This window comes from Trachemys scripta, chromosome 5 (genome assembly GCF_013100865.1).
Source record: "Trachemys scripta elegans isolate TJP31775 chromosome 5, CAS_Tse_1.0, whole genome shotgun sequence".
Lineage (NCBI taxonomy): Eukaryota > Metazoa > Chordata > Testudines > Emydidae > Trachemys > Trachemys scripta.
Genome location: NC_048302.1, coordinates 139629771 through 139650291, shown reverse-complemented (window position 1 = coordinate 139650291; position 20521 = coordinate 139629771). Strand labels below are relative to the sequence as shown.

At 47.6% G+C, this 20521-nt stretch overlaps 1 protein-coding gene across 1 annotated transcript in view; it reads right to left on the bottom strand.

Annotated features, from left to right (window-relative positions):
• Positions 1-20521, bottom strand: part of LOC117878454 (dedicator of cytokinesis protein 2-like) — a gene marked incomplete in the record, with an annotated part of 325642 nt that overhangs the window by 208022 nt on the left and 97099 nt on the right. Inside the window, 2 exon segments of the mRNA XM_034772650.1 lie at positions 7269-7358; positions 16248-16345. Coding sequence (XP_034628541.1) covers positions 7269-7358; positions 16248-16345 — 188 coding nt within the window.

Here is a 20521-nt window from a genome sequence, read left to right as displayed (position 1 = left end):
ATGATAGTGGTCTAAGAGACCATACGAAACTTTAGTTTCTTCATGAACCTTTTGAGATTGTGCAGGTCCAAAATTGGTCTGCGGCCCGCCTTTTGCTTTCGGTATTAGGAAATACCAGGAGTAAAAACCCTTTCCCCTGAGCTCCAGCAGAACCTCCTCCACAGCCCCCACTGATAGGAGGGTTTGCACCTCCTGGATGAGGAGTTGCTCATGAGAAGGGTCCTTGGGAGGGAAGGGGAAGGGGCGGGGGAAGAAAGAGAATTGGAGAGAATATCCCATTTCTACTGTGCAGAGGACCCAACGGTCTGAGGTGATTTAGGACCATGCTCGGTATAAATGGGACAGACGTGCCGAAAATGGGAAAGAAGGATCCAGTTGGGAGGTTGGTATAACGCCCTCGGGTGCATCCTCAAAAGGTCTGCATAGGGCCTGGTGGTTGCCTGGACGACCCAGATCCCCGGTTGTTCAGGGGTTGGGGTTGGCGACGGCGGTTCTGATTTCTAGGTCGCCTGCCTAGACTGCCCCATGTATGGTCATGTCTTGGGCTGAGGCCTAAATTGTCTACGTTGGGTGGCAGGCATGTGCAGCCCCAGTGATCTCAGAGTGGCTCATGAGTCTTTCAAACTGTGGAGTCTCGAGTCTGTTTTTTCTGAAAATAACGTGGCCCCCTTGAACGGGAGATCCTGGATTGTCGGTTGGACCTCCCTGGGAAGGCCCGAGGCCTGCAGCCATGAGCAACGGCACATTGTGATGCCCGAGGACATCGCTCGCATTGCAGTCCGCCAAGTCTAACGCCATTTGCAGCGACGTCCTGGCAACCGTCTTGCCTTTATCCACTAGAGCTGAGAATTCCGGCTTAGAGTCCGTGGGACAAGGTCCAAAAATCTGTACATTGCATCTCATGACTTAAAGTTATAATGGCTAAGGATCGCTTGCTGGTTCACGATCTGGAGCTGGAGCCCTCTGGTGGAGTATCGCTTTCTCCCGAAGAGGTCCAGCTTCTTTGCATCCTTAGCTCGAGGAGTAAGCTCTTGCTGCCCTTGCCCCTCCCTCTCATTGACAGCCGCCACCACCAACCAGTCCGATGGGGGTGGGTGAACAAATATTCGTAGCCCTTGGAGGGCACAAAGTACTTCCTCTCAACTCCTTTAGCTGTCGGAGCCAGAGAGGATGGTGTTTGCCAGAGTTTGTGTGTTCTCCTGAATGGTGTTTATCAGGGGAAGGGCCACACTCTTAGATCCTGCCGGAGATACAAAGTCCACCATTGGGTCTGACACCTTGGTGACCTCTTCCATCTGTGTCCTGAGGTTCTGAGCGACCCGCCCTAGAAGTTCAAGGTGGGCTCTGCTGTCGGGAGGGGGAGGCTCCGAGGATGTTCCTGCCACTGCCTCATCTGGCGATGATTAGGAGCCCTGAACATCGGAGTGCCCCTCTTGCCCAACTGGCTCCTCAAAATGCTACGGCTCTGGCCCCAAATCGGAGTCCAGGTTGGTGCCGGCCAGGGTACCGGCCATGGCGCTGGTTGCAGTACCTTCCGTGGTACTGATCGTAGCCACAGTGCCAGGTACGGTGCTGCCGGGTACAGTGCCGGGTGCGGCGCTGGTCCTGCTTTGGGTGCCAGGCGTGGTACCGATTGTGGCGCTAGCGCCAGTAGAAAAGGAGTGTGCCGAGGCAGACCCCTGGGACTGTTGGTAAGCCATCAGATCCAGAAGAGCCACTGAGTTTGAGTCATCCCCGCTGTCTGGGAGTGCCATCAGCCATGGCGCCGGCTTCTCCAGGACACACATGAGTCCGTGTCTTATTCGGACGCCGATGAGTCCGCATGCGGAGACCATGGTGGCACTATGCCCATCAGTGCCGGGGACCAGTGCTGGGGCGATAGAGACCATTGCCGAGTCATAGCCGGCTTGCCCTTGGACTTCACTGGTGGCCTCAGTCATTTGGGGACTCGGGACCGGTGCCGTAAAACTGTGATCGGGAGAGCGTGGACCTGTCAGAGTTATCAGGTCCTGCGCCGCCTCATAAGTTTTGGGTGTGGAAGGGAGGTCCAAATCTTCCACCTGTGTCTCCCCAGTGGCACCGAACTCAACAGTCGCTCCTGTGGGCCAGGAGTCAATGGTGCCGACTGTTGAGCTGGAGGGGAAGTGCGGTCTTGCATCAGTTGCTCTCCCTTGGGTGGTTCCCGTTCCCTCGCACGGGAAGGAGAGTGCCCTTCATCATTCTTCCTGTGCTGTTTCTTTGAGACTGGAGACTGTGAGCGGTGCCGAGACTGATCCTGCGCCGTGCTCGGCCCTGGGGAGTGCCGGTGCCGAGGGTCTCTGACCCCAGAGTTGTTCCTCAGCTCCTCCCGGACCAAAGCCGGCGTGCTGCGTGGACGCTGAATGTCCAGGGGGCTCGACTCAGACTGAGGGCGGAGAGCTCCTTCCATTAGCAGTAACTTGAATCTCTTTCTTCGTGCGGGGGGCGAAAACTCCTACAGATCTTACACCTGTCCGTTTGATAGGACCTCCCCTAAGCACTTTAGACAAGCCGAGCGTGGGTCGCCCTTGGGCATAGACTTCTGGCAAACCCCACATGGCTTAAACCCCTGGGTCCGAGGCCTGCCCCGGGCCCAGGAGAGGGACAGGAAATGGGGGAGGGAAACACCCCCCCCCCATACCCCAAGTCCAAATATCTAACAACTTTTTTTTAAACTAACTATTTACAGAAAACTACACTAGAGGATCGCTTGTTGAACACGAGAGATGAAACGCTCCCACGACCTGTCACTGAGGGTAAGAAGGAACTGGAGAGGCGGCGGGGCCCTATATGCAGCGCCATGAAGGGGTGACTCCAGGGGGCTCCAGAGCCGACCCGACAGATGCTGCTGGGGAAAAAAACTTCTGGCGAACTGTGCATGCGGTGCACACACACCTGATTGGCATGGATATGAGCAAGCACTCGAAAAACGACCTCTTTCCATCTTTTGGGTTGTCTTGCGAGGAACCCCAGGAGAGGACGAACCACCTCTCCTTCTTGGAGAGGAGTCAGAGTCCAGTGGTCTATCCTGGGCTTCCGCAAGGTTGGTGGACAAATGAGGATGGACAGAGCTATCTGGCACTGGTTTCGTTGCCAAAGCAAGCCTCATGGCTTGTTCAAGGAGGTCCTGCTGGAAGAACAGATCCCTGGCAATCTCCGCTCACTTTTTGAAGGTGTGGCAAATGTTACACCTCTCTTTGATGTGTCCCTCACTGAGGTGCAAGAAAACGTGTGTCGGGGTCACTGTTACAACTAGTAACCCGACACAAAAGGCAGTGCTTGAAGCCTGTAAAGTGCTGCATGCCGACCGTGCTCCGCATCCCACTAAGCCCAACTAGTAACTCTTAAATAAAAAACTGGAAAGCTTTCAATAAAACCTAACTACAGGTACTAACTGCTACTTATTACAAACTATTTTGAGGAAGAAGCTAAACTAGCTATGAGCAGCAAAACAAAGTAAGAACTACATGGGGAATTCTGACTGCGGCCACTGGCCATTAAAAGGAACTGAGGGAGACTAGGGTGGTACTACGAGGAGGTATAGGGCACTGCCATGATGAGTGTGACACTGGCAGACCAGGTGTCAGCTTATGCCAAGGTCCCCATGCCAGTATGAAAAACTGACAAATACATACCTTGAATCAGTCTGGCTCATCTGTGTGTTAGTATTGTTAAAATAATTATTAGAATGATAAGAATGTGTTTAGTGTTTAGACTTGACTGAATGCTTGTGAACTGCTGCCTGCATTAATCTGACTTATAACATCTGTATCTGATATCGTAAGGTAATAGTTGAGTGGTTGTGTTGGGAGCCTCTGAAGCTGTGTAAATCACCAGATAGGAGAGAGACATTAACTAGTGTGAAGTGCTGGTCTCCAGCAGAAGGTGTTACATCCTGCCCAACAGGGAAGGTTCATCAACACCAGACAGACTATTGTAGAACATTAAAGAGAAGAAAAGGCATTGTGTTGTTTTGCCCTCTTCACACCATGAAGGTGAGTCATGCAAGTGAATTCCTCCCCTCAGCTGAGTTGGCAGCTCAGAGTCCAAGGGAGGAGAGAGATAAAAACCCCTACCGAGAAGGAACTATATCTCTGTGCTGCTTGGACTCTAGTGGGCAAGGTTTCTAGGCATAAGCAAAGGATCCCCCGCTGCTTAGCCTGGATTAGCCCTAAAGAACATATAGAGCTTGCTTATTACAGAAGCTTCTATTACCTTTTGAAACGCAAGATTGGAAATTATTTGTGTGCATATATATTTACTTGCTTTAATCCTGTAAATAACTTATTTCCTTTTCCTATATAATAAATCTTAATATAGTTTATTATAGGATTGGCTACAAGCAGGGCTGACTGGGGGCGGGGGGGGAAAGCCGGTACAAATTACCGGGGCCCGGCAGTCCGGAAGGGGACGCGGGGCCCGGCTCCCTCCCCCCCCCATCGGCCCTGTTTAGCCGGTCCGCCCTTGCTGGGGGGGCCCCAAAAATTTTTTTCACAGGGGCCCGAACCCGTTCTCGGCGGCCCTGGCTACAAGCATTGTCTTTGGTGTGAGATCTAAGGTGCAACTGACCTGTGGTAAGTGACTGGTCCTTTGGGACTGGAAGTAACCTGAATCTTGCTGTGATTCTTGGTGTAAGGGACCACCTATCAGAAAGGTGGGTGAGACAGTTTTGAGTGCCCAACAGGACTGTCACTCCATGGTTAGGCTGTTAGAGTGCCTGAGGAGTTTATAGTTGATAATTGGTTGGTGAAATTTAAGTATAAAACTCATAACCAATTTGGGATCTGTGACCTGGTTCCCAGCAGTCTGCCCTGAGGTTGCCTGCAGTAACTCAAGACGTGAGAACCAGTTTGACAATAGGTAATGCTGCAAAAAACTTCTGGCTCTGGTACACTGCATACGCACATACCTGAGTGGAATACACATCTGAATCCATTCAAAGAAGAACAATTGATCTCCATGTCCACCAAGAGTAGGACAAGAAGTAATTAGCTTAGTTTGCAGCAAGGAAGATTTAGGTTAGATATTAAGAAAATCTTTCTAACTCTAAAGATAGATAAGCAATGGAACAGATTATCAATGGAGGCTGTGGAATCCCTGTTATTGGAGGTTTTTAGGAGCAGGTTAGACAAACATCTGTCACGGATGGTCTATGTATACTTAATTCTGCCTCAGCGTGGGTGCGGGGGCTAGATCAGTGGTTCTCAACCAGGGGTACATGTTCCCCTGGGGGTATGCAGAGGTCTTCCGGGGGATACATCAACTCATCTAAATATTTGCCTACAACAGACAACATAAAAAGCACTAGCAGGGTCAGTACAAACTAAAATTTCATACAATGGCTTGTTTATATTCTATATACTATACACTGAAATGTAAGTACAATATTTATATTCCCATTGATTCTATAATTATATGATAAAAATGAGATCAGCAAGTTTTCAGTACTAGTGTGCTGTGACACTTTTGTATTTTTATGTCTGATTTTGTAGGCAAGTAGTTTTTAAATGAGATGAAACTTGCGGTGTGCAAGACAAATCAGACTCCTGAAAGGGGTACAGTAGTCTGGAAAAGTTGAGCCACTGGACTAGATGACCTCTTGAGGTCCCTTCAGCCCTAGACTTCTATCCTTCTATTCTATGATTTACAGCTCATTTCCCCCAGTGCTCACACCAGCCATCTCAGATGGGAACACGGCAGTCATTCTGCTCTGGGACTCTTACTGTTCAGAACCTTGTTGCTGTGGTACTGGAGTCAGTCCTGACACAGGAGTAAGCACCCTCTACTGAGTCACTCAAACTACTTGCTGGAGCACAGTGCCCCTAGCACTGCACTAAGGCATTAGGGCAAGTACTGGCTGGGAAGGGAAAATGCTCCCTACTGAATAGAGTGATGTGATTCAACACTACACATCTTAGTGCCGCTCTGGGGCACTGGAGTCAGCACTCATTCTGCAGGGAGAGCAACCTCTACAACAAAACTCAACCTTGCTGGTCCTGTGAGATCTAAAAGGATCCCAGGCCATGGCTAGATGGCTCCAGGATGTTACATGATCTGATCAAGTATGGCAAATCATAGAATCACAGAATATCAGGGTTGGAGGGGACTTCAGGAAGTCATCTAGTCCAACCCCCTGCTCAAAGCAGGCCCAATCCCCAACTAAATCATCCCAGCCAGGGCTTTGTCAAGCCTGACCTTAAAAACTTCTAAGGAACGAGATTCCATCACCTCCCTAGGTAACCCATTCCAGTGCTTCACCACTCTCCTAGTGAAAAAGTTTTTCCTAATATCCAACCTAAACCTCCCCCACTGCAACTTGAGACCATTGCTCCTTGTTCTGTCATCTGCTACCACTGAGAATAGTCTAGATCCATCCTCTTTGGAACCCCCTTTCAGGTAGTTGAAAGTAGCTATCAAATCCCCCTTCAGTCTTCTCTTCTGCAGACTAAATAATCCCAGTTCTCTCAGCCTCTCCTCATAAGTCATGTGCTCCAGCCCCCTAATCATTTTTGTTGCCCTCCACTGGACTCTTTCCAATTTTTCCACATCCTTCTTGTAGTGTGGGGCCCAAAACTGGACACAGTACTCCAGACAAGGCGTCACCAGTGCCGAAAAGAGGGGAACGATCATGTCCCTCGATCTGCTGGCAATGCTCCGACTTATACAGCCCAAAAAATGCCATTAGCCTTCTTAGCAACAAGGGCACACTGTTGACTTATCTTCTCATCCACTGTAACCCCTAGGTCCTTTTCTGCAGAACTGCTGCCTAGCCGCTCGGTCCCCTGTCTGTAGCAGTGCATGGGATTCTTTCGTCCTAAGTGCAGGACTCTGCACTTGTCCTTGTTGAACCTCATCAGATTTCTTTTGGCCCAATCCTCCAATTTGTCTAGGTCCCTCTGTATCCTATCCCTACCCTCCAGCATATCTACCTCCAGCTTATCTACCAAATCCTGTGCTAGATATCTCAAGAGTCTCCTCAGTCTTTTCTCCCAGTCTGTGATCTTGCCTGTTTTTGAGGAATTTCTTTTGGACATTACTGGTAGTTCCTCTGCTGGGTCAGAACTGCCCACCGCTGCAGAGAATAAAGTGCACTGCCTTCCATTGGTGTAGAGATGGGAGATTTGTGTAGAGATGGGAGAATGAGCTAATGAGAGGGTAAACAACTGAACAAGTTTGGCAGTAGATAGATCAATTGGTGGGAGCGTAGAGGGGTTCCGGGTCTGGCCTGGGGGAAACAGGAACCTACTTACTAGGGCATCAAAGATGAGTGTGTCATAGACATCCGTGGCTGAATTCTCCATCATAATTGAAAACAAGGCATCCAGGGTGTCCTGAAGGAACTGGGGGAGACACAAGAAGAGTAGGAGCTTGAGTGATAACCCCTAGTATGATCCCTGACCCATCCCAAATGCCACCTCAGCCCAAAGGAAAGAAAAGCAAAAGGTTACTTACGTGTACAGTAACTTGAGTTAGAGATGTTTTGCCCCTGTGGGTGCTCCACCATAGGATGAGCACAGGCCTGTCTGCTTTTCACTAGAGACAGTACAGCAGTGTCTGTGGGCCCAAGTCTTCACACAGCAACTCCTTGTGCTCCCATACAAGGGCATATAGGGAGACACGGCCCTGTCACCACTCAATTCCTTCTCAATTGCAAAGCCAGAGTTTCTGCAGCAGAGAGGGAGGAGGGAGGGAGGTGGAGCACCCATAGGGTCAAAACATCTCAAAGAACTCAAGATACTGGACAGGGGAGTAACCTCTCCTTCTCTGAGTACATGTCCCTGTGGTGCTCCACCATAGGCGATACCTATGCAGTAACTGAACACGGAGGTGGATGCTGAGGAAGCAGCTCCAAGGCAGTGTGGAGGACTGTGTCACCAAACATGTCAGCTCCAGAAGCAGATAAGACAGTGTAATGCTTGGCAAAGTATGGACAGAGGACTAAGTTGCAGTCCTGCAGAGTTCAACTATGGGAACATCTTTCACGAGGGCTATAGATGTGGACTGAGCCCTAGTGGAGTGTGCTGTCACTCTGTGAGGAGGTGGTATTCCAGCAGTCTCACAGCACATTAAGATGCAACCCAAGACCCACTTTGTCAGTCTTCATGTGGAAATGGACTGTCACTTCATCCTCTCTGCAAAAGATACAAATAGTCTGGGAGAGGCCCTGAAGGTCTTAGTCCTGCGCAGGTAGAAGCCGGGAGCCCTACTAAGATCTAATGTAGATAGGCTGGTTTCCTCCTTGGAGGCATGAGGCTTTGGACAGAACACTGGTAGACAGATTTCCTGATTAATATGGTATTCCAAAGAGGCCTTAGGGAGGAAGCTAGAATGGGGACTGTTGTGATAACCTTTACCTACTTTTCACCAGTTCACCTTACAATTAAAGTAAATGTGTAGGCCCAGTTATCACAACATGTAGTGTAACCTCATCTTTGTAGAACGTAGCAAATGGTGGGTCTGCCATGAGAGCACCCAGTTCTTCCATTTGTCTAGCTGAAGTGATGGCTATACAGAATGAAATACTGAGGGAGAGGTGGAGGAGAGAGCAGGTAGCCATAGTTTCAAAAAGGGGGTTTCCTCAGGGCATTGAGAACCACATTAAGGTCCCACTGGGGGCCCTGGCTCTGTACAGGAGGCAACAAGTTGTATGAGCCCGTAAGGAATCTAGTCGTAGGAGGATGGGCAAAAACTGAGAAGCCCTTGGTGGGCAAGTGGAAGACCACAATAGTGGCCAAATGTACTCTGACTGAACTAATTCATAAACCCTGTGTCTTTAAATCCAACAAGTTATCTAGGATCTTGTAAAGCAGAGCTCTTTATGCTTGAGAAGAGGAGTGAAGAGAACACCTGGAATGGAAGCATTTCCACTTCTGAAGGTAAGTTTTGCAAGAAGTAGGTTCCAGCTAGATAGGAGAATTGACTGGACAGGTTAGCTCCATGCCAAGAGCCATCTAGGAACCATACACTCAGGTTTAAGGATAAGGAATTGGGATGGACCAGGGTCCCTGAGTTCTGTGGCAGGAGATCCTTCCTGAAGGGAAGGCAGAGAGGCATTGCCACAGAGTTGAAGGAGGTTTGAGTACTTGTCTTGGCCAGGACAGTGCTGAGGAAAATAGGATCGTTGAGCTCCCATTTGTGGTCCTGATGGAAGTTCCTGCTGATGGAGTCTGCAATTGTATTCTGGAGGCCTGGTAGATAAACTGCTGAGATTTCTATCTGATGGGAAATGCACCGGTTCCAGAGTTTTAGCAATTCTATATATAAGGACTGAGATCTTGCTCCATCCTGCCGATTGATATAGTACATTGCTGTCCTGTTGTCCAGCACTAACCTGATGGAGTGACCCTGTACGCTGTGAAGGAAATGTTGGCAAGCATATCCAATCGCTCCTAGCTCTAGGAAGTTGATGTGGAGCATGGCCTTTTGTGCAGACTACTTCCCCTGGCTGTGGCCCTTTGGTGTTGAGCCCCCCTTTGCAACAGTGAGGCATCTGTTGTGAGGATCTTTGAGGGTGGGGAATGTGAGAATGGAGTTCCCATGCAGACCGTCACTGGGAACTCCTTCCACTACCTGACAGAGTCCAGGCCTTTTGGAGGTACCGTGATGCGTTTAGAGAGACTATATCTGTTTGGGGTGTACACAGTCCTAGCCATGTCGGAAGGCTCCTGAGACACATGAGATGTGAAACATGGAGGCATATGTGTGTCCCAAGAGTTGTAAGCAGGTCCTTGCAGTTATTTGTGGGCTGCACTGTACTGTTGAAATCAGACTGGACATAGTAAAGAACCACTCCTTGGGCAAGCAGGCGCTGACAGTTAGACTTCAACAGAGCTACTCTAGACTCTCTGTCTTCTGGACCGGAGTCAGTGTAGGCTTCTTCAGAGTGACACAGAAACCCAGGGATTGAAATAGGGGCAGTCCCTGGGAGGTTGCCAACTGAGCCTCTAGAGCTGACCAATCCCTGAGGAGCCAGTAGTCCAAGTCTGGGAATGCTGTGATGCCCCACTGATGTAGGCAGGCAGCTACCAAGAAGAGGACCTTTGTAAAGAGGCTTGGGGCTGTAGAGAGTCTGAAGGGGAGGACTCCATACCGGTAATAATCTGAGCATATTACAAAACATGGGAAATGCTTGAGGGATGGTTACATGAAAGTAGGCGTCCAATAGGTCAAAGGGGATGAAACAGTTTCCTGGATCTCAGGATGGAATTATGATGGAATGGGTTTAAATTGCAAGAATCAATGGGCTTACATTGCAGCAAGGGCAGTTTAGGTTGGACATTAGGAAAAACTTCCTAACTGTCAGAGTGGTTAAGCACTGGAATAAATTGTCTAGGGAGGTTGTGGAATCTCCATCATTGGGGATTTTTAAGAGCGGGTTAGACAAACATCTGTCGGGGTGATATAAATAATACTTAGTCCTGCCTTGAATGCATGGGACTGGACTAGTTGTCCTCTCAAGGTCCCTTCCAGTTCTATGATTCTATGGCTATCACCACCATTCTGAAGTGCTAAAAAAGGACATGGGTGTTCAAGTTTCTGAGATCAAGGATTGGTCTCCATCCTAATCTTCTTTGAGGATTAGGAAATAGTTGGAATAGAACTCTCTTCCAACAAACTTGTGTAGAACTGGTTTGATCATCCCCAAGAGCAGAAGAGATTGTACCTCCTGCCTTAAGAGCTCCTTGGGAGAATCATAGACTCATAGAATTGGAAAGAACCTTGAGAGGTCATCTAGTCCAGACCCCTGTACTCAAGGCAGGACTAAGTATTATCTAGACCATTCCTGACAGTTGTCTGTCCACCCTGCTCTTAAAAATCTCCAATGACGTGGATTCCAAAACCTTCCTCGGCAATTTATTCCAGTGTTTAACCACCCTGACAGTCAGGAAGTTGTTCCTAATGACCAACCTAAACCGCCCTTGCTGCAATTTGAGCCCATTGCTTCTTGTCCTATCCTCAGAGGATAAGGAGCACAATTTATCACCCTCTTCTTTATGACAACCTTTTACATACTTGAAAGCTTATCATGTCCCCTCTCAGTCTTTTCTCGACTAAACAAACCCAATTTTTTTCAATCTTTCCTCACAGGTCATGTTTTCTAGATCTTTAATCATTTGTGTTGCTTTTCTCTGGACTTTCTCCAATTTGTCCACATCTTTCCTGAAATGTGGCACCCAGAACTGGACACAATACTCCAGTTGAGACCTAATCAGCGTGGAGTAGAGCGGAAAAATTACTTCTTGTGTCTTGCTTACAACACTCCTGCTAATACATCCCAGAATGATGTTTGCTTTTTTTGCAACAGCATTACACTGTTGACTCATATTTAGCTTGTGATCCACCCCCAGATTCCTTTCTGCAGTACTCCTTCCAAGGCAGTATTTCCCATTTTGTATGCATGCAACTGATGGTTCCTTCCTAAGTGCAGTACTTTGCATTTGTCCTTATTGAATTTCATCTTATTTACTTCAGACCATTTCTCCAGTTTGTCAAGATCATTTTGAATTCTAATCCTGTCCTCCAAAGCACTTGCAACCCCTCCCAGCTTGGTATCATCACAAACTTTATAAGTGTACATTCTATGCCATTATCTAAATCACTGATGAAGATATTGAACAGAACCAGACCCAGAATCTATCCCTGAGGGACCCCACTTGATATGCATTTCCAGCATGACTGTGAACCACTGATAACTACTCTCTGGGAATGGTTTTCCAATCAGTTATGCATCCACCTTATAGTAGCTCCATCTAGGTTGCATTTCTCTAGTTTGTTTGAGAACATTATGCTAGACAGGATCAAAAGCCTTACTAAAGTCAAGTTATACCACATTTACTGCTTTCCCTCTCTCCACAAGGCTTGCTACCCTGTCAAAGAAAGCTATCAGGTTGGTTTCACATGATTTGTTCTTGACAAATCTATCCTGTTACTTATCACCTTATAAGGGTCCCTGGAGAGGGTCAGGGATGGATAAATGAAGTGGATGCAATAACCCATGCTGACCACCTCTAATAACCTCTAATATCCACCTCTAATTTGTCTAAGGTGATCTACTCCCAGGCAGGTAGGAAATGGAACAGTCAGTTTCCAAAAGAGGGATGGACAGTAGAGTTGTACAGTAGAGGTTCCTGGGGGAAAAGTTGCTCAACGCCTTCAACCAAGGCATCAAAACCATCCCTTACGTAGGGGTGTAGACTGGGTAGTTGTAAAGGGAGGTGGTTTGCTTTTCTGAGGTTTGAATTTCCTCAAAGGCTCCAAAGGGCTAGGAAGGGACTGGTGTGCATAGTATTGGAAAGTCTGGAACGTTGTGGAGTTTAAGTTCTGCTAAAATGTCTCTTTGTTGAGGCACATAAATTCCCAGGGACAGTAGCGTTGCTCTTGAATCTGTAAGGATATGGAGTGAGGAGTTTTGGTTGTTCAAAGGCAAGGTCTTCAGTTGTATCAGCAGCACTGAGAACAGTCCACAAGGAGGGTTTTGCAATCAACTAACCCTCAGAGACAAGGGACTGAAATTGGTCTTTTTGTGGCAGGTGTTCAATAAAGTGTGTGAACGTAGAATAATTGCTAAAGACTCATTTTGCCATCAAGGCCTGATGGTTTCCAATTCAAAATTGAAGAGCTACCAATGAGTAGCTCCTCCTGCCCAGTAGGTCTAATCATTTGGACTCTTTGTCTAAAGGAAAAGGTCTAGAATGAGCCTGGCTTTAGTAACGCTTCTCATTGACCAAGTCCACCACCAGGGAATGAGGGGCAGGATGGTGGAAGAAGTGATCCATTCCCTTCACTTGAATATTTTTTATCTGCCCTCTGGCAGGTGGGCTGAGTGGTGGCAGGTGTTTGCCATAGAGCACGTGCAGGCAATAACAGTGCCTCAGTAATTGGTAGGGCAAACTTTCCCTCAGGAGCGGGTGGGGTGTGGGGGGGGTGATGTTTAAAATGTCCATCAGGGAGTGCTGGGACTCTTGTACCTCTTCTCATGGAATCTGGATGGAGTCTGCCAGGTGTTTCATGAGGTCCTGGAAAGCCTTAAAGTCATCAACGTAAGAGGGCAGTGGTGGCATTACTGCCTCATATGGAGAGGAAGAGGACCTGGCTGAAGGAGGGGAGTTTTCTTCAGTCTGTGGCTCTTATTCGTCTTGTGTTTTTCTCATTACCAAAGGCACGTGGTACCAGGGGATGCTCTATGGTGCCTGTTCATAATGCAGTGGATGTTGGGGTTTGTTTCTAGCTGGCACCCTGTAAAACTGTTCACCGAATTGCTCCCAGGGGTTCCAGGGAGTAGTCCTGTATACATCACAGTGCTGAGAGGCGTCAGAAGGAACCGAGATAGAAGCTACCCTGAGAATAAAAGACTTCTCCACACAACTACTACTTATGCAGTACTGATGTCTCAGTATCGGTTGCAGTCAGTCTCCCAGGAGTGAGATTTTTTTCATTTCTCTGGAAAGTGAAAGAGGCTTTTTTTCCCTAGAAGACTTAGTTTCTTGGGCTGCCAACTGGTTTCCAATAGTCACCAAAGTGGCCTGAAAGGTTCAGGCCAATGTACTGGGGAGGTGGGAGCAGACCCCTCAGGGACTATGGATCGTACCATTAGGAGGAACTTCACCCTAGCCTCTCCATCCTTTCTAGACCTGCCTTTAAAAACTGAGCAGACCTTGCACTTTGATGGGATGTGGGTATCTCCAAGACACTGGTGACAGCTAGAGTGCCTGTTGCTGCAGGTAAAAAACCTGTAGCAGGCCTGGCAAGGCTTAAATACCAGGTGGGGTTTTCAGCATGACCTGGCATGCCCAAGCACTAACTAAAGTCCTGAAAAAAGGAGTAACCCCCCTTTGAAAGCACAACTGTGCTGAAAGAAAATAAAATGACAAAAATAACCAAATAACTAAATAAGAACATTTCACAATAAGTGAGAAAGGTGGGAAGCTGGAAAATGCTCTATCTCGAGCTGCAGGTGAGTGGCAGCAGGTCCACTCCTCCCTACATGCCTCATATGGGAGCACGAGGAGCTGCTCTGTGCAGGCTTGGGCCCACAGACTTTACAGTCTCCACTCAAGAGTGCATGGGTGTGCGCGCATCCTACAGTGGAGCACCCATAGGGACATATACTCGAAAAAGAACAGAAACGTACTCCTCAGTCCCTGTGCAATATTGGCCCTTATAATCTGTTCACCTCAGTTTTCTCCAGTATGGTGCTTCTGGCCAGAGAGATAAAAATCAATTATTTTTTAAAAAAATTCAGAGGATTTTATTTAAATCAGATTTTTTATTTAAATTAAATACAAGTTTATTTTTTAATATTTAAAATTAAATTTTAAATTGACAACCTATATTAGGGCCTAAGTTCATTATAATATACTAAAATCATTTAAATTAAATGCAAAAGAAGAATATTAAGCAGTACATGCTTGCTCTCAAGTTTTAAAGTAAGTCAAAGCATTGAACTGGTGGAAGTGACTCACTCAGAACTCAAACTAGAATTTGTTGAAGGGCTACACTAGCTTTTGATAGCAGTAGCCTCTTCTGCAAGTGCAGAGAATATTTTCTTTTTTTCAGTTTATTCAACTAGTTCCATTTAATGACCAGTTCATTCAAAGTTAAGAAAACAGCTGGGAGTGGAAAAAGCAAGAACGCTTATTTTCCTCTTCCAATCTATGAATAAAAAGTAGGTGTGAGAGGATGAGATCTAAAAGTTCTAAAATCCTGAAGGACACTGACCAGAAATAATCAGTTCAATTCATTAACTTTTATAAATCAGTCTTAAATGCAAAACATGTTTTGATAAGCTTTTCAGTACACTTTTTTCTTGTTTTCAGCAAATTTAAGGTAGTTTTAATTAAAAATTCTGTTTCTATTTTAATGAATTTGAATTTCCATTAAAATACAGCTTGATACAAATCACAAATAAAAAATTAATCATCAAGCAAATAAGAAATGCATCATTCAACATTTTCTAATACAATAAAAATGTAAAAATTAAGAAGCTGAATAAATGTAAGTTAGGTTATATAATAGCTTAAATTAATGTGTATAGATACAGTGTATCTTCCTGGTTAGCAAAAAGAAGAACCAAATTTAGTGTAAAGACTACATTTGGCTGCAAATCAACATATTTAGTGGTTTCCAACCAATGAGAATCAACCTCTCTTTAGGAAAATTACAAATGCAAAACACAGTTAAAATAGATGAGTTTAAAAGGTTTCTTGCCTGCTGATTTAAATCATGATTAAAATAGGTCATTTAAATCACTTGATTTAAATCAGTTAACTCACCCTATCCCAGCTCTTCCCTGGAAGACAGTTTTCCATCCTTATCCATCTCCCTGACAGGAGAGTTCTCCTCATACTTGGCCTAAATCCCCCCTTTTCTTTGTTTCATTTGATCCCTCCTCATTCCACCATGGTTCATGCCCCTCAGAGATACAGAAACTCCCCATATCTGCTACCATTTGCCAATGAAAGGCCAAGTTAGAAGCATCATGGCAGCATTTCCCTGGCCGTTCATGACCTGCGGTAGGAGGTGTGTGATGGTTACCCATAACTCCATGGAGCTATGGAATAGCCCTGCCCAGACACCCCTGCAAAGCCTGCAAAAGCTGGAGGCTGGGCTGTAAAAAGGGGAGCAGAGCCGCTCGGAGGCAGGCAGTGGAACAGAGCAGGTGGCTGCTCTGAGGGGGAGCACACATACCAGTTGTTGTGGCTCCCTGGTCTCTTCCCATACCTGCCTCCCTCTGCCTGAGCTGCACCCAGCCCAGTGGGCCCTGATCCCTGTTAGGCCCCTTGGATGTCACTACAATATCAGCAACAACTCAGCCTGTGACCCCTCAATATTTCTGTGGTTCTTCTCTGAGCTCCAAACAGTTTGTCAGTAACTATCTCTCTGGCAATGAGGTGTCCAGAGCTGAGCATCAGATCCCAGGTGGGGTCTCCCAGAGCTAGAGAGAAAAGGATAGCCTCTCCCTGTTCCAGGCTAGAGCCGTCTACACACGCCACTCAGCATGGCAGTGGCCTATATCCTCACTGCTAAATCGTCAGCTCCCTTGCCCACTCTTCCCGGGGCCTGTTCACCAGGCTTTGCCTGCTGAATCTTCACTTTCCAGTTCTCTCTTTCTAAAGGGGTGGAAAGCAGCAGCTGTTTGGAATGGGGATATGGGATGTTCTTCCTGTGGGACAAAGGGGGTTGGCCCAGGAGAAGCTCTGAAGAGCTAGGCTGCCAAGGATCCTTCTTACCTTGATGACTTCTCCTCCGTCCACCTTCATTAGCTTCTGGAGGTTTCCAGCCAGGAGGTTGGGCTTTGACCGCCACTTCAGCAGCCCCAGAAGGTCAACTGCATGGAAACAAACTCATTCATTTAGTCCTTATTTGCTATCGACCTAGGCACTGACTGAGCCCTTTGGCTGCACCTCCAAGTCAGCCAGTTCTCCCTATCCCCCAACCAGCCTCTCCCACATCCACTGCCCAAGTCAGCATTCAGAACTGCTCCCTATGAGGAAAAGTATCAGAGGGGTAGCCGTGTTAGTCTGAATCTGTAAAAAGTAACAGAGGGTCCTGTGGCACCTTTTAAGACTAACAGACGTCTGTTAGTCTTAAAAGGTGCCACAGGACCCTCTGTTACCTATGAGGAAAGTGGCTGAATGACCCTGGCAGGAGTGACTGTGGCATGATTCTCCACTCACTCCCACCTGCACCAGTCAGTAGTAATTCCACTGAAGTCAATGGAGTGCCAGTGGTGTGAGTGAAAGGAGAATTGGGCCTTGCTGGTCTGAGAATTCCCTGCTGGCTTTCACAGCTTCACAGCTTCGATGATATGTTGACATGAGATGTGGCATTTCATTTCTGCATATGTTACAAGGAAAAGAAAGGAGGCAAAAAAAACAAAAGAAAAATCAAAAAAGTGATCTGGTGGCTTCCTTGGGTGAAGGAGTCTCCTGAACGAGTGCAACTCCTGCCCCAATTCCCATCTGCTCACAGGTCAGAGGAAGCCAGGGTTAGCCTGCATGTCAATCAATCAATGTATGCTATGGCCAGGTAGGCCCAGGGCTGCCCTGAGAATATGAGTGCTTACACATCCATCTCTGCTTCCCTCCCTTCTACTTGCACTGAACTAAAGCTTGACACATGGTTACAGAGTCCTAAATAGAAACTGCCTGAAAAGCCATGACCTCAACTGCAAGCACACAAAAGCACTACACATTCTAGGACAGGACCACTGTGAAAACTGAACAGAAAGTCTCCACTAGCTTGTGGGTCCTGTTGGGTCACTATGGTCTGTGGCCACATTCTGGAAGCGAACATCCAGACACATACCTTTTAACTGGCCAGTTTGAAAGATTAAAAATACTGATCTGTCAGGAATCAGGGCCTGCAGCAGAGCCAGTCTCCAAGTGGCCTCATCAGGATAGCTGGCCTGCAGCAGACTGCCTGATTGGTCATGCCATATGATTAGCTGAAGGGGACAGCGGCCCAGTTCTTAAGCCAGCGGCAACAGCAGCTAACTGGCTGCTCAATGCTCATGCCTAATGCTGTGCCTGCTCCTCTCTTACCCTGTTCCTGCTGCTCCTGCCTTGCCTCTGTCCTGCCACTGTCTTGAACTCCTCTTTGCCTGACACCTGCTTGCTCCAGTTTCTGCTCCCCGGTTTGATCCACGATTCTGGCTTCTGGCTACTGACTCCAGCTTGACCCTTGGCTCTGATATCCTGTTCCTGACCTCCTGTTTGAACCTCGGCTCCAGCTTCTGACTGTTGACTCTGGCTCTGACCCTAGTCCCCTGGCTTGGATGCTTGAGTCCCAACGCCTGCTCTGACCACTAAGCTAGACCACCCTCATCCCAGTCACCTGACGTATTGAACAGCCCTAAAAAATCAGGACCAGGGGTCCTTGGAGCACGCATGGACCCCATTAAGGCCCCAGCAGAACTGGCGGATGCTGTTCACAATGTGCAGGTGCAAGTAATTGTCCTGCAGTCACAGAATTTGGCCTTGCAGGTGAAAGTTGTTCTGCTGGCTCCTCCGACTCCACTCCCGCCCCAGAGCTGAGATTCTCCTGCCTGACAAATTGATGGCACACGGGACACATTTTGGGTGTTCGCGAACCAACATCAGGTCCTGTTCTTACTGGACCAGTCCTGTGTGGGGATCATCTTAAGCTTGTTGACTGGGGAGGCATTGGCCTGGGCTTCTCCCCTCCTGGAACAGTCCAGCCCCCTTTTGTGACAATTAGAGGAATTCATTCAAGCCACATCCATTATCTCTGATGACCCCAACTGTATACCAACCACTGAGACGACCCTTCAGGCCTTACAGCAGAGACATCGGCCCATTGCCAAATATGCCACTTAATTTCATTGTTTGGGTTCTGCCATCGGGTGCAATGAGGCGGCACAGCACCAGCATTTCCACCTAGGATTAAATTATATAAAAGACAAGCTCACACAGGTGGAGTCTCTGCCTCGTTTGATCTGATTGACTTGTGCATCTGAATCAATGATTGCCTCATGGAGCGGCACCACAAGTGTACCTCAATTTTCCAGTTCATGACACCGGAGCCATGAGGTTCTTCGCTGGCATCAGAGCTCTAGCAAGCCAACCAGGTTTGTCCACAAGTCTCTGAATCTGAGAAACACCGATGTCCAGCATTAGGCTTGTGCTTATACTGTAGGAAACCCAGACATCTTGCCTTGATGTGTCTGGTGAAGACTTGGGCAGAACTGGGGCCAGGAAACACCAAGTCCCATGCCCCAAGGAATCAATCCAGGCAGAACAGGTCTTCTCTCTCCTCTAGTAGTTAACAGCACCCATGGGCCATAATGGGCACAGCAGGACCCCCAAGTCAGTTTCTGAAATATCTCTATAATTCAACTGCTGATAAGCTCAGAAATTCAACTAGAGACCCAAGTCAACTCAGGGGCCTCAGGTAATGTTATGGACTTGAACTTTGCCACAGCCCATGCAGTTCCCACCATGCACAAGAACTCTTCAGATCGGATCGAGACCGTTGATGGGTCTCTTCTCTCCACAGAACAATAACCCACCAGACCTTGCCGCTAAAGGTTATCACCCTCCGGGCACATCAGGAAACACTCCAATTTGGATTAATCTGGGCTCCCATGAGTGGTCATCCTAGGCATGTCCTGGCTAACCACCCATGACCCCCACGTTTGTTGGTAGGAGACCCTACACTTTAGCTCCCAGTATTGCCGGTTATCCTGCCTCCCAGGATCTGAGAACCAGACCAGTATGCTCTGTGGTTCATGTCACCCACTGGAAGACTTTGATCATCAAGGAACAAGACTGCTAGGACCCTGACCGCCCCCTACAGCTACACTTGCTGCGGCCGAGATCCCCCACAAATATTGTGACTTTGCCAATGTTTCTGGGACGAGGAAGGCAGACATCCTGCCCCCACATGGGACTTCCGATTGCCTGATCAATCTCCAGCCTAAAGCCAAGATCCCTTTGGTCACATATATGCTCTCTTTGAACCTGAAACTTCAGGCTATCCACCTGTACTTGTAGGAGAACATTCAGAAGGGTGCCATCCACCTGTCCACATCCCCAGAGGTCTCTCCAAACTTTATTGTTAAGAAGAAGGACGACTCTTTGCAGCCATGTATTGACTACATGGCCCTGAAGAAGTTAACTGTATGAAACTGCTCCCACTTATAAATGAGCTCTTAGACCGGTTATGGGCAGCCCATATTTTCATGAAGTTAGACATGAGTGGAGCCTATAATGTGGTGCAAATGCATGAGAGAGATGAGTGGAAGACCATCTTTCATACTTTATATGGCTACTACGAATATCTAATCATGCCGTTCAGCCTAAGCAACATAAGAACATATGTGGGGTGATCTTCGTTCAGTACCACCCCTCCTGCCCCTTCTAAAATACTAATTAGGCAAAAATTAGTAACCATACGCCCTCTAGGCATGCTTTTAAGACATGTGACTCCTTCGAGGGAAAAGAGTAGAAGAATCAAGCGGCGAACAGCAGAGGCTAACAGAGGGCGTTTGTCTGGGATCTGTCCGAGAGGAAGTACGCTAAGTGCTGCATTAGGGGGGCTGTGTTGGTGAGTATCTGAGTGTCTGTTGCTGGGACAGTTGGTCAGTTTGACCGTGTGCTTGATTGCTTGCTTGTTTGTTTGAAAAAAGTGTGACTTGGGAGTGCTTTGTTCCAAGTGGGCCTTGAGTGACCCTGACTGGTATATAAGGGCAGTCAGCAGCAAACCAGCTGAGCGGCAAACAGCAGAGGCTAACAGAGGGCGTTTGCCTGGGAGTTTGCCTAGGGCGAGCACACTGAGGCTTTCATCTGTGGGTTTCTCTGACTAGTTACTGCAACAGCTGAGGAAGCTCTTAAGGGGAAGGTGATATGGAAGGTGAGCGATCAGCTGTTGTAACCTGCACAGGTTGTGCCATATTTGTCTTTCTTCCACAGGACAGAAGCGACTTTGTCTGTACAAAGTGCAAGCTGGTCTCCATATTGGAAGAGAAGGTTCGAGGGCTGGA